The 15,023-nt window shown below is 36.5% G+C and overlaps 1 protein-coding gene across 1 annotated transcript; it reads right to left on the bottom strand.

Annotated features, from left to right (window-relative positions):
- Positions 1–5,102: 5,102 nt before the first annotated feature.
- On the bottom strand, positions 5,103–11,126 carry LOC146002757 (alpha-2B adrenergic receptor-like). Its single transcript, XM_083140693.1, has one exon. The coding sequence runs from the start codon at positions 11,124–11,126 to the stop codon at positions 10,053–10,055; it is 1,074 nt and encodes a 357-aa protein (XP_082996819.1). The 3' UTR covers positions 5,103–10,052.
- Positions 11,127–15,023: the final 3,897 nt, after the last annotated feature.

Here is a 15,023-nt window from a genome sequence, read left to right as displayed (position 1 = left end):
GTTACTCCGCCATCGTCACACGGCAGCCAGCCTTGCTCTTTGGGCTGACGCGGTTAGCCGTCTCCTGCTCCGCACTACGAGGTCGACGCTCGTCATCTACATCGCCGCGAGTTCCGAAGGGAACCCTTTCACAGCGCACGGACAGTCAAGGTCCGCACAGCCGTCCGTCGCCGCGAACAAGTCTTGCCGCCGGCGAATCCGAGAGATTGCTACGCCACGAGAAGTCCAGTCACCAGTACCCAGGCAGCCTGCATTTCCACAGAAACGGATGACTGTGGGCTTCACGGACGCCGGAGTACAAGACGAGTCTCAAACCTGACGTCTACACCGGACTGCCTGATCGACAGGTGAGTTGGTTGACGCATGACATCCCTTGTTTGCTTCCATGTCACGGCCAAGGGAGATTGTATTGGGGCCATAAACCGAAACCTGTAGCTATATCATCTGAGTCTAACAGCGTTCACAATAGGATCCCGCGTACCCGCTGAAGAATCGGTGAACACACACACACACACACACACATATATGTATATATATATACACACACATATATATTTACACAAACCTCCTTGTTTCCTGACAGTATACGGCCTACTTAGAAAAGAATAGATTTCTTTTTTCATTGACAACTTTGCTTTTGGAAGGTCGAAATATGTTAGTGTCCCCGTTTTGGACGACTTTTCCCTACGTAAGTAAACAGTAAACAAACTGTGTATGTCAAAGGAAAACATTAAAAAAAACACACATTTCTCCCACGTTTTCTGACTCTTTGTGAAGACACCCAAATGTCAACCTCACTTGCACGTAGTGCACTTTGGACTGCTTTTAGCAGACTAACAAGGTTCTGGCGCCTGGACCTGCAGCCAGGGTAATCCTCTGTGCTGCTTGTATTCTGCCCTGTCCATGTCATTGTTCCTTCATCTATTTCATCTTCGCAATTAGCGAAAAGTGGCAGAAACGAGAAGACATTAATTAATTAATTAATTTTCGTTTTCTGAAAGCAATTACTCTGTTCTACAAATTTTCACTTTTTTCTGTTGCAGATGAGAAAGTAGCTGTTTCTTACTGAAATTGACCTCCTGAACACAAATAAGCACAACATTTTCTAAGATTGGCTCTTAATTTGAAGTTACGACATAATTCATGTTACCCACAAGCAATGCATAGGCTCTTATTTTCAAGATAAGAATAATTCATATTACAAAACAATTAATCATAAGCAATGTGATTATCACTTAATAAATATATTAAGAGCGCCTGCAAAAGGAGGTCATGGGACTCTTCCTCTCCCACTCCGTAATCTGAGAAGAATTAATATAATTTAAATTTTGAAATTATAGCGTGAAAACAGGTGAGAGATGTCGTGAAAGACAGATTAAGCGTCTATGTAAATTAACTTAATGTCGGTGATGCTTTATGATAATTCTCATAACTGGGGGAACGTAATTATGTTGTCTCCACTATAAACACTGCCCCCCCCCCACACACACACACACAAACAAAATCCTGCTGGTAGCCTTGAAATAAATGGGTATTGAATCCTCGACAAGTATGTTTTTATTTTTTTTAAGAGAAAATACCTTTTCCTTACTGAAATAAAAGGTAAAAAAAAGGTAAAGCGCTCCCCTGTGCATAGCACCACGCCATGAAGGCGTATAGGAGGTGTGGGGGTAACGCCCCACACTTTCTTGATCCGGTCGTGAGTGGGGGTGATGTGATCAGCATCACGCCCCTGACCGCCTTTACCCACAGGTACCCATGTTATTCGACGCTGGGTGAACGCCGGGGCCGCTTCCAACGTTAGAAAGTTCTCGGATTTGAACCGGCCGAGGATCGAACCAGGGACCTTTGGCATGGTAGTCAGACGCGTTACCGACTGAGCCACCGCGGCCAGTCCTTACTGAAATAGATCCCTTAAACAGTAAGAACCACTAACAGCATAGCACTCATCATCATCTTCGCAAATTAGCCAAGAGGCACAAAACGCGAAGTAAAATAAACTAAATCAATGAATGTCTTAAATTCCCACCCAGTCTTCTCGTAAGATGTCAGAAGATTCTCCACGAGTTGTTCATAGTTCTTTACTCTCCTGTTCCCCAGAGCACTATGACACACTTGTCGAAATGCATTCCATGCTGTTCACTCACCTTCACCGAAGATTGTATTTCATGTTTTCATGAGTTTCCTTAATGTCAACTACAGGGACAACAGGAATTGAAGTTAGAGCATTGCATGCCGTTGTGCAGCAAAACTGCTTTAAGAGAGGACTTGGAGGAATCAATAGAAAGTGTCCAGCACTCGGTCTTATGTGATATATTCATCGATGCAAAGAACCCTTTTTATGGCACACAATCAGATCCCCTTTTGTTTCGAAAAATGGAAGAAATTCTTTGTCTGTAGGGAGTAGTACCTTCACATCATCCGACAGGTCCATTGTTGCAGCCATTAGGCCAACAATTCGGTTTTGTTTTGGAAAGGTCCCTGATTAGGTGATTTAATTTGGCCTTTGATATCTTGTGGTATATTTGATTCTTGTTGGGAAACCTGATAATAAGAGACCTGTAGGAAGGTCAAGAAGAAGATGGAGAGATAACGTTGAGATGGACCTAAAGGAAATCGATAAGGGTGGAAAAAATTGGATTGATCTTGCCCAGGATAGGGACAGAAGGAAGGCTTGTGATGCTGCAGCCATAAATAAACCATTGGGTTTAAGAAGGCTAGAGAGTTAGTTAGTTAGCTATGTTGTGGGGTTCGCTAGCAGCGAATACATGTCGGGATGGAGTGCTGTTGTTGGGATGCTGCGTTGCCAAACAGCCACCAGTGTTGCCACGTCGCTGTATATACTGCGTGTACGAAATCTAACAATACTCTCGAAACACTGCAAAACTGAATGCAAACTCGCCATTGTTGAGGGGATCTAAAGCAACAAAGGCTGGCGTGCCATAATGGAATGCGACGTGCCAGACCGACAACAGTGTTGAGCTAGGTCCCTTGAATATGCCCCCTATCCCCCACCCCCTTCTGTTACTCCAAAACAAGAGCCAATCGAACTTTTATTCTAATATCATTTCCCTGTTCAACATCCTCAGATTAGTAAAGAATGGTACTTTCATTTCTGTAATAAAGTGTGTGAAGAACAGTGTTCTCTGAACTTGACGACTGTATTGTGAACTGGAATATGATGTGAATGGAAGAACATTGCTTCGTGTACAACATGTAGTAACTGCTTCATGCAGGCCAACGAGGCAATGGCGTATTGATCTATATCCTCTATAATCCTCTGTAGGCAGCGTGTTGTCCAGTGTTTTTTCCATATATGTGCTGAGTGGCCCTTTACAGCCTCAGCGTTTAACATGGGTAAAGAGATTTTAGTCCTCAGACACAAGAGTTGATTTTAGTTACAGTAAGAGGCTGGGCCACGTATTATGTGATGGGGTAAATTCTCAAAGTGTTAACACATCCAAAAATTTTATTTCAAGCAAGCAAGTGCCAGAAAATCGAAACAGAATATTGAAATAAAGATGAGATGAAAGAAACGAAAGAATATTTCCTCGATTTTTTGCAGTAACTTCTGTCACATGCAGGGAAGGTACCTTATAGAGAGCTACGATCTCTTCGTTTTACTTAATTAAACTTTTCCCTCCACTGTGGTATAACTTTGCTGTTACTATGATTTATTTAGATTCTGGACTTTCCAACTCAGGAACTATGGACATTCCAATGAAAACAGTGTCACTTCAGGAACTGGCTCAGGAACCAGTTGGATGTTTCAGTGAAGTGTCTTCCCAACTCAGGAACTATATGAACATTCCAATGAAAACAGTGTCATTTCAGGAACTACATCAGGAACCAGTTGGATGTTTCAGTGAAATGACTTCCCAACTCAGGAACTATATGAACATTCCAATGAAAACAGTGTCATTTCAGGAACTGGCTCAGGAACCAGTTGGATGTTTCAGTGAAGTGTCTTCCCAACTCAGGAACTATATGAACATTCCAATGAAAACAGTGTCATTTCAGGAACTGCATCAGAAACCAGTTGGATGTTTCAGTGAAATGACTTCCCAACTCAGGAACTATATGAACATTCCAATGAAAACAGTGTCATTTCAGGAACTGGCTCAGGAACCAGTTGGATGTTTCAGTGAAGTGTCTTCCCAACTCAGGAACTATATGAACATTCCAATGAAAACAGTGTCATTTCAGGAACTGCATCAGAAACCAGTTGGATGTTTCAGTGAAATGACTTCCCAACTCAGGAACTATATGAACATTCCAATGAAAACAGTGTCATTTCAGGAACTGGCTCAGGAACCAGTTGGATGTTTCAGTGAAGTGTCTTCCCAACTCAGGAACTATATGAACATTCCAATGAAAACAGTGTCATTTCAGGAACTGCATCAGGAACCAGTTGGATGTTTCAGTGAAGTGTCTTCCCAACTCAGGAACTATATGAACATTTCAATGAAAACAGTGTCATTTCAGGAACTGCATCAGGAACCAGTTGGATGTTTCAGTGAAATGACTTCCTAACTCAGGAATTATGGACATACTAATTAACACAATTTTTTCATAGAAATGAAAGTCTCCGTCAACCTTAAACGACCCTTGTAATTGTACCGAATCTGTAAATCAGATAGTCCCAACTGTTGTTAAGTACAAAGCATCTTAAAATATATCCAGATTCATATATTCTCCAATATTAAAATGGAGTATTTAACGAAGCAAAACCAGATGCTTAAACTTACATTTGTTATTTTGATTTTTCAAATAATATAGAATTTAAATTGGTAGTTAATTTTATACAGTTGCATTTACAAATATTTCATTTGGAATCTCTTGACTTCTTGTGTCACTTTTTTAAAAAAATATTTTTCATAAAGCCACAATACAATGAAAATATATTAAATTCGTTCAATATCTTGATTGTGGACCGTCACGCATGCGCAGTTTTAAGAACACAATACCTTCTGTCACAATCAATGTTATGGCATATTTGCCTTACTTGTTCATCAGACCTCGTACATTATCAATCAAAGTAATTAACCAGTCGAGATTTGGGTAAGAAACAAATTAGACACAAGAAACTGTAAAACGGAAATATTTATTGTTAGTCGCTCTGATAATACATTAAATTACCTTTTGTATAATTAAAATTCTCTTTTGTTACATACTTACACGTAACTTGCTGAAAGGAAGTCAGCAAAGAACAGACAACTTGCACAATGTAGGACATACTGTAGTCTGTAATGTTCTTACATATTAGAGGAGGTTATCTTACATTAGGATGTGTAAAGGACTTAATTGGCTACGCACTTAAAGTTGACCTACAAATGTAACTACTAAATTTATTAATGCATAAATGCTGGACACATTTAGACACATAGTATTAGGAGGCACATAGGGACATACGAGTATCGATATACTCTTATAAAATGTTAATGACCTTGATAATGATAATGATATATGTAATAATAGTAAAAATAATCGTACTACGACCGCTAAACTAATTGAAATATTTATATATACACTACTGTAATTGTACGGAAAACCCTCCTTACATTGTGCTATAAGAAAATAGACCATAAATTGTATCTTTCACTATAACATTAACATTTTTTTTTTATTATAAACGCTCTAACAATGCGAGGGGCTCTTCGGCATCCTTAAAGCGTTTAATTGTGTACGCGTGGTCGCCATATTTGTTCCACGACGAATGAAGAAAATATAGCTACCTATATTTATCATTTATGAAAAATCTTCAATGTTTACAGTTTCATTTTGAAAACACTTGAACGATGTACATGTGAAAGAGGGAAAAATTCACAAGCTTACATTATTCAAAATATTCAATCACAGAAGATTAGAAAAGTAAAAAGCGCTTATCGTCGGTGTTCTTATATGTGTTGTTGATCCACCATCACGACCAGAAGAAAATCAACATTTTCTGTGAGTAACCCTCGTGTCATATATTTTAGAATTCTATAACATATCGTAAACTGGCACACAGTTCGATTCAAATCAATCTTATTAACTACCAAAACTTTAATTTCTGAAACCATCTCAAAATTTCGAACGCAGATAAAACTGAGACAATACCCTTTTTTATATTTTCAAGTTTATAAATATTTCTGCTTGTGTTACAAGCTATTCTTTTCCTCGTCTGAGTACAAATTAAATTTAATAAATTAAGGTGTTACATTAACTATAAATTACAAAATAAATTTTCGAAAATGTTTCATAATACCTTAAGGTTTATCTTTATACGACCAGAATAATTTAGCAAAAGTAGATGCATTAACAAATAGGTTAATGTGTATGACGTTCTTTCAAAGAAACTTTGGAACCAATTTCGACAATACAAAAGTTATCGATGTTAATAATATAAAAATTGAATGATGAAGTTTTGTATAATGTTAACCAATTACATTAATGTGTGTTACATAAAGAAATTTGTTAAACCTGAGATGTTTAATTTTATATGCCATATTGATGTATGTAATATCCTGTTACTTAATTGATTTGAGAACTTAAAACCATATTAATGTCTGATCTTAAAATTACATTTAGGAAAAGCACAAAGTATTCACATAAGGAAACATACCTTCTGCCTGCTATAAGTGAAGAATGCATGTTACTTAATAAAGCGTTATCTGAGTAACAGATATACAACAAAAGTTACAGAAAGAAGTTCCTAATTGAAATACAAGACTTACGGAACGAGAAAACAAAATTTTGATTACCATCCAAATGAAATTCGAAGGAAAGTTTATTACATGACTTCTCTTCCATACTTGAACTAAATTTAAACAAAATGCTATTAAACGCACTAATAATGCTACTTTAAAAAGGATATCACTTTATTTTATATCTTTGAAAATATTATTGGATATTTACTTGAATGAGAATGAGAGAGTTTTCTGCATTTGTATACTTTGATCATGATTTCCATTAATTAGCTAATACAATTCCTGAAAAGTATCACAAATTAGAAACTACTTTTATTCAGAACACATGTGAACTTAATTCCCGAAGGCTATGCATATAATTGCATGTATAACTCAAGTAAAACCGGGGGAATTTGTTATTACTAATACGAAATGAAACCCAGCATACTGTACAAGTTAGAATTATGGTCCCAAGTCCTATTCCCAATGAGAGCACCCTTTCTTAGGTTTCCATGGTGCATTATACTGGAGTTTTAATTCAAATTAAGTATATTTTCTATTCAACAATATTACAATGTATGTTCCCATTGTTGCGAGAAAGGTTTGCTTATGATTTCATTTCATGGATATGAAATTCAGATTTAAGAAAAAAGTTTAGGAATTGTTTGAAAAAAATTTATATTGCGTCAGCAATTTGCGCATTATATGAAATAATGAAACAACATTTGCTTTGATTAAACATAAATGTATGTGAATTTTTATAATCTGAATCTAAAAATCTATGCTTGAAGCAGCAAAATATCGAAATAATTGTAGCAATTCCCATCTAAGACTATTAATACTTTGCAAATCACACACTACCTTCATTAAACGGTAAATATTAATTATATCCGTTGAAGTAAGCTTATATACTGCGAACTACAGGGTACGTGTATTTTGTGTTTAGAGAAACTAATATAAAACATTATCGTCTTATTTTCCTTTATGTCACAGAGGTTCCGGGTTCGAATCCGGACATGAGCATACGTGTTCCTTGTGACTTTTCATCATTTCATCATCTCATCACGCATCCTCATTTTCGCAATTAGCCAAAAGTGGAAGAAAAGCGAAGTAATATATACCAAATCAGTCAATAAATCTTTCCTGTTTTTCGAATAAGCAACGTAATTAAATTATACATAAAAATATTAAAAAATGGCTTAAGAATTTTTTGTAAAATGAGATCCAGTATCTTGTATACTTTATAAATATTTATAAATTCTGAGACAATGAACCAAATATACGTACAACAGCTTGTGTAAGATAGCTAATGTCATATTAATTTACGAACTTCTTTGTGTACATTTCCCAGGTTTAGATTAGTGATCACGTAAGGTTATAAATGTGTGTTTAACAAGTAACATTTTAATGCAACATACAATTTAATTACCCAAATAACCAAATACTTCTTGTTTATAATCAATTTACAAACAATTAGTTTAGAATCATAAAATGAGTAACATATAACTTCAAATATTACATTTCAAGGAATGTCTAAAAGAAAGTGCTTATGATATTAATTTAAAAATTTTTAAAGAAATAAGATTTGTATGAAAATTTCATCTTAAGAATGGATATTGTGACGTACATTTTTCATTATCGCTGTGTGTATGTCTGTTATAAAACAAAGCCGAAAATACCATAAACTTCTCAAATTAATACTTTTTTTTAAATAATTGAGTTTGTAACTAACTTGATAATGTTTTGTATTTTTCCTTTTACGTATGTTTTATGTGTATTAGATGTGAAAATATCGAATAACAATGGAATAAGGTATTAATGTAATATTTTTATAAATAAAACTTAATGAATTCTCAATAAACCCTAAAATTTCTGAAACGTCTCCACCATGTTGTTAATCGTTATACACAAAAGATATTCCACAAAATTTTCTATCAATACCAAATTATCCTCAAAGCTGTTAATATCATCTACAAATATTCGTTAGGACAATAAACATTGGACACTTAACTTGGACTCTAGCATGAGTTAGATTTTGTAATGTAAAAATTCGAATTTCTTGCGTAACTTTTACAATAATTATTATTAAGTTTATGCTTAAAGTAAATGTAGAAAAAGTAATATTTCGAAACCAATTTTAAAAATAAAACAAACATACTGATTAAATATATCCATACAAATTATTGTGAAATGCAATATTGAATCAAACAGATTATGAAGCTTGTGTATGTGAAATGTGAAGTGAGAAATTAATGGAATTTGTAAATAAATTAATATACTTAAGCGTTGCCTATAAAAGTATTAGACTCTAAATTGTAAAATTCAAATTACCTGAAAATATTGATTTCATAACATGGATCAAAAATATATTTATAAACTAGAGTCCAAGCACGCCGCATTCTCGCTAATATGTTAAAAGTTGCAAACTATTTACATAAGTGGAAGACGACCAATTCATTTATCATTACATACAGAGACATGTTCAACTATGACTACCTTATATACATAAATAACAATTTTATATGTATATTACAATAAGGCAACAACAGTTAGTCAGTCATGTTATCATTTTTACAACACACTTTAAAAATACGTATGTATTTTATACACTGTGATTGTACCAGCAATGGTAGTGAAACCACCAAGAAAATAAAGAATTTAGGTGTTTCCTCCAACTTATACCCATATGTATTGGTCAGGGAACCTTTCAAAGTAATAACTAAAGCGGCAATTTATATGTAAAGGTCGATTGCATATAGTTCCTACAAACTTTGCATGTAGGTGAGATTTCCATTGGAAATTTGCTGGTGAAAATTTTGTGTTTTATTGTTGCTTACACATCATGAAATGTATAAAACACAGTGGTGTTCTATTAAAGTTACTAATAATAAAGATCGCTTGCATATTTGCAACAGAAAAATACCTAAAAATATTTCTACAACTAATATTTCTAATCACAACAAATACTTTGAAACAACAGGTATTAAATACACATTTTAGCATTAGAATTATGTTGACTAATGTCTTCACATGTAAAGAACTCATAATCATTAATAATCAACTCACTCGTACACATACACGCCGACAGTTACGGAGGGAGGGGTGGGGGAATCGTAACAAATCACTGTACAGGTAACTCAGAGAAATTAGAACAAGACCACCAGTAAAGTTAGAATATCACAGTTTTTATAATTGCTTATATTGTAATTTAATAACAACATGAAAAGGGGCGGGGGAGATTGTATTCATGTCTCCTATCCAAGGAATTGCTGAATTGTACCTTCAAATTGCACACTATGCGTCCTTTGGGTTAGAAACGATACAAAATTCGTTTTCGGGATATATCTGACTTCCATAGCCTATCACTGACTTCACGTGGTGCGATCATTTGAACAAAATACGTCTGAATGCCCGCCTGAAGTCTTTGTTGAACACAGTGTATATTACAGGGTTGAGGGCGGAGTTCATGTAGCCCAGCCAGAAAGCGGTCGCGAATCCCCAGTCAGGGATGTAGCAGACTGGGCACAGAGGAGTCAATATGTACAGGAAGAAAAACGGAAGCCAACAGAGAATGAAGGAGCCCATGATGAGGCCGAGGATCAAGGTGGCCCTCTTCTCCTTCTTCCTCGCTAATCTTTTCCGCTCCTTCTCCGGGTCCTTGGGCTTCTGGATGACGTTGACCTTCCCCATGTCTATGACCTCCCGTTTCGCCTTGGAGGTCCGGCGCCCGAAGATCGGTTGGCACAACCTCAGTTTCAACGGCTTCACCACCGCGCACTTGCTCACGACCCCCGAATCGGAGGAGGAGGGGTCGAACTCGCTCACCATGTCGTTGTCTATCCTCGACACCTCCTCCCTGACGCACTGCACGTCGCCGTTGACCGACAGCGTCGAGTCCCTGAAGGCACTCACCATGGGGTTCCTCACCTTGAGCGTATCCTTCTGAGGCTTCGGCGCCTCGAGGTACACCGCACCGTTCTCCTGCATGGACGCGTCGGCGTCGCTCGTGCTGATGTCCGACGCGTAGTCGCAAGTCACTATGGGTATGGAGACGACCTTCGGCGCCGGCTGCTCCCCGCCCCCCTGCGCGCACAAACCCACCCCGCTGTCGTTCCCCACGCTCGTCTCCACCATGACCGTCCGTTGGGGGGAGCTGTTGCCGTTGCGGTCCACTGGCGACGCGGTGGGTGCCAGGCGGACGTGCTTGGTCCCGCTGCCGCTGCTCTTCTTCTTGGTGGTGAAGCTGGTGCACTTCTCCGCGCTCTTGGGCTTCGGGTTCCTCTTGATGTTCCTCCTCGCCCTGGCCTTCGCGGCGAAGTAGATGCGGATGTACACGAAGACCATGATGCAGCTGGGGATGTAGAAGGAACCCAGGGCCGAGTATAGGACGTAGCCGGTGTCCTGGCTCAGCTGCAAAGAGAAGCAGAAATACCTATTACTAAGACTGCTAGTATTCATTTACATATTTATTTATTGAACTGTATAGGTACATACATAATTATAGAGTAAATATATGTACAGTTGAACCTGAGTTGTGTGTATCTCAAGGTGAAGAGAAAATAATAATGTAATTGAGAATTACTTAGAAATCAGATTTAGATACAATGTCATACAGGGTTCGGCAGAGGAGTTACTACCCACCCAATATAACGACTTCGCATCAAGTGCTGATGTATTTTCCACAGAGTACGCCTATCGGTCTAGCATCAGAAAAGATGTTGCTAAATAATTTTGTGCTATCTTGATTGATTTATTTATGTTAATTCTTTGTGTTCTTTTGATATTTTTATTTTTGTTCATTTCATTGTTACTGATTTCAGTGTAAAATGGCTACGTGCTGTATCTGAAATTCTCTCAATAAATAAATAAATAATCCCCGCTCCCCATTTCCATTGCTAGCATAAGGACCGCCCGTCGTAAGAGTAGAAAAGACCTATAGTCAATGGTCGTGATGTTTGCTAGTTATGATTTATGACTGAACCACAAAGTTTGATTCCTAACAAAAAACTAAATGACTATACACTATGAGTGAATCTTCCAACGAATATCAAAATATTTATGTCAATTTCTTTCATAACACGTGCACATGTACCATATACTATACCATGGATATCCATCACTGGAGATCCCATAGATATACAACATTGGGGATCCTTTGGGAATCCTATGGATATCTTATTGGATTGGTTGATTGATTGATTGATTGAGTTGGTGTTTTAAGTTCACTTTATGCATATTGAGTTTATTGAGTTTATTGAGCAATTTTCACACCGAAAGTACCCCTGAGGGGCATTGGTGCATGTACATTACAAAATACAACATGTTGACAACGCACATAATATATATCTATACATCAATTTGGCAGAATTTTTTATAATATAACATAATATAATAGTAAAACATACATTGACAAATTATTTTTTGAAGTGAACTAGTGCTGTAAAAGTACATATTATATAGTGTATACAATCTACATTTATTTTATAAAGTTATTTAATTCTTGAAATTCTTGAACTGAATATAATGTGTATTCCAATAACAATTTTTTCACTTTACTTTTAAAGATTGTGGATCTTTCAAAAAAATTTGTAACTTTTTGGTGAATATATTGTATAACTGGATGCCTGAGTAAAAAGGTCCCGTTTGGTATGCAGTTAGCCGCACTTTGGGAATGTGGAAGTTATCTTTTTGTCTGGTATTGTAATTGTGGGTGTCTATGTTCTTTGGATAGTTCGATTTTGTTTCGTGTATGAAAGTAAGTGTTTCAAGTATGTACAAACTTGGAAGTGTTAATATACGGAATTTTTTGAAAAGAGGTTTACATGAAAAAGAAACAAGTGAAACTATGAACCACCCTGCACGTATTGATAAATATACACATACTTCGCTTCATGGCCTGTCAGGATCCAGTTGGAGCTCGCTGTGCCTAAGCAGGTAATAAGTTACATGAGAGATTGGAGAGGGGGAGGCGAAAGGCAAAAGAACGCAATTATATTCACTGCAGAATGATTCATAAATAAGCAATTATATGACGAACAGTTATCTTCAGTTAAGGAATGAAAATTCCGAACTAATGCTATTTCTACCTATCTTCACTGCAGTCATCCGTTCTTTCACACATGAAAACTCTTTCATCATTAGATACCTGTAACTTACAACATATATTTAGCAATTATATTACAAATTAACTTTGAGAGTGGTTCTAGTTGTTGCAAAAGTAGGAGACGTACTTATTATAGTATGTCTGGGATTGTGGGGGTGTTGAAATCCTAATTGTATGGTCAGGGGGAAAACAGGTAAGTAAGTGTTCGTCAAACTTCATAAAATTAAATTATATTTGCAAAACATTACTGGACATGTAAATGTCTTTGAAGAATGGAAGTGTCAAATACAAGAAACGAAAGAAAGCACGTTTTAAAGCCTAACACAGCATCCACATCGCAGTAAATGACACCACTACATCGCTTACGACAGATATTGGCTTTCCTTTCCTTTCCTCACCTTTCAATTGTAATTGTGCAAATAGTGATTGCATTATTGTTTTTGCACATACACATTGCTTGCATTGTAAAATTATTCTCTTGTATTGTACGTTTTTACAAGCGAATAAACACAATTTTTCATGTAACGTTTATGGAGAACACATGCTCTCTTCATCAGACATTAATTTTTTATTTGATTAATGCTACAGTTAAAACAATGGAATACATTTAACGAAAACAAAAAGAAACAGTTATAAAATGAATGTTGTCAATAATTTTGCATTGTTGTAATATAGCAACTCAACCGTCCAGGGTTCCCGGGTTCGAATCCCAGCCTGGACATGGATGTTTGTGAGTGTCCATTCATCCATTTCATCATATCATCACGGATCTTCGCAAATGAGCCAAAAGTGGCACAAAAAGCGAAGTAAAATAAAGCAAATCAATCAATCAATATTTTGAACAATCCTTAATTGTTTCGATTTCAAAGCATTGGTATCGGTATGAGTATCGGTTCAGCCCTTGCTTATGTGCTTGTAACAACCGCAAACAACAACAACAAAAATAGATAATTGTATTACTGGTAGCGAACTCATTTTTCTTTCAAATAAAATTTCTGGACTACCTCTGTCTAATGACAGGTAAAATGTCGAAGGCTATGTCCAAGGGCGACCAGAAGGGAGACCTGGCCCCTTCAGATATGTGGGAAGAGTTCATGTAACTCGAATGGTAATATTTTAACATTTTATTACACTGTGATTTACAGGCTGTATGTAATTACATCAATTAACTACCATGTCGATTAATTACCAGAGACACTAAAATCATGTTGACTGCCTTAACTATGGAGTGCGTGGGACGGGGTTGGGAAGGGAAATGTTATTATAACCACGACTTTGAGACCTGAGAAAAAAATCGCCATTTCAAAATCTCGAATTCTGCACACTATTTTGTCATGTGATTGTTTTTCCACTTCCTAATTTTGGATTTTTTTTACAAAACCTTTTGGCGATTTGAAGAAATTAGGTTATGTGGTCTCTCTTCCATATCCGTGCACCGTGAAAAGTACAAAAATACAATGAACTATTGAAAGGCGAATTCAGTTTCCATTTTCAATAGTGGACTCAACTCGTAACTTGTCAACAACGTCAACATATTTTTCAATACAATTTGAATTTTATGGTTTGTAAAATAATAATACGAGTGATAATATATCTATTTACTTAAGTGATGAGCGCTATATGACAACCAGGTACATCACCATAGGCGTAGCTAGAACTTTATATTTGGGTGTGGACAAAGAAAAAATGAGGTCTTCCACCTTTTTAATAGCAGCATATTTTGCAACACAATCACTTTGCTCTTTGCACTGATGTTTGTAAAGGAATATAAATTCACTAAATGACAGTGTTGGAAATTTCTGAATATAGGTAGTAGAAAAAAATCAAATTGCATAGAAATTACACACACACAAAATGTTCATAAATGTTACAAACAAATACGTCAAAATACACGTCATCTATAACGGGAGACGTCTGTCAAAGGGTACAATGTTCTAAACTCATCAATAACTTCATTTACATCAATATACTAAGTTTTTTCCTGTTCCACAAATAGCAAGAGCAGGGCTTCCAATCTATCCTGCTTCTGAGTTGCTCTTAATTTAGTTTTAACTTGGGTAAGCTTGAAGAAAGCTCTCTCACACGTGCAGCTTGTGGCAGGTATAGAAGAAGGGCGCTGCAGTACAGAGTAGAATGCAGTAAATATCTTCCTTCTCCAATGACATAAAAAAAATCGAAAAACTATAGACACTCGTTTCATCAGCGATAATGCACACGTTTGTACCAACTAATGACATTTTCAACTTCTTACA

The sequence above is a fragment of the Lepisma saccharinum genome, chromosome 19 (genome assembly GCF_977018435.1).
Source record: "Lepisma saccharinum chromosome 19, izLepSacc3.1, whole genome shotgun sequence".
In the NCBI taxonomy this organism is placed as follows: domain Eukaryota; kingdom Metazoa; phylum Arthropoda; class Insecta; order Zygentoma; family Lepismatidae; genus Lepisma; species Lepisma saccharinum.
Note: the sequence above shows the minus strand (reverse complement) of the source record. Positions and strands in the feature narration are given on the sequence as shown.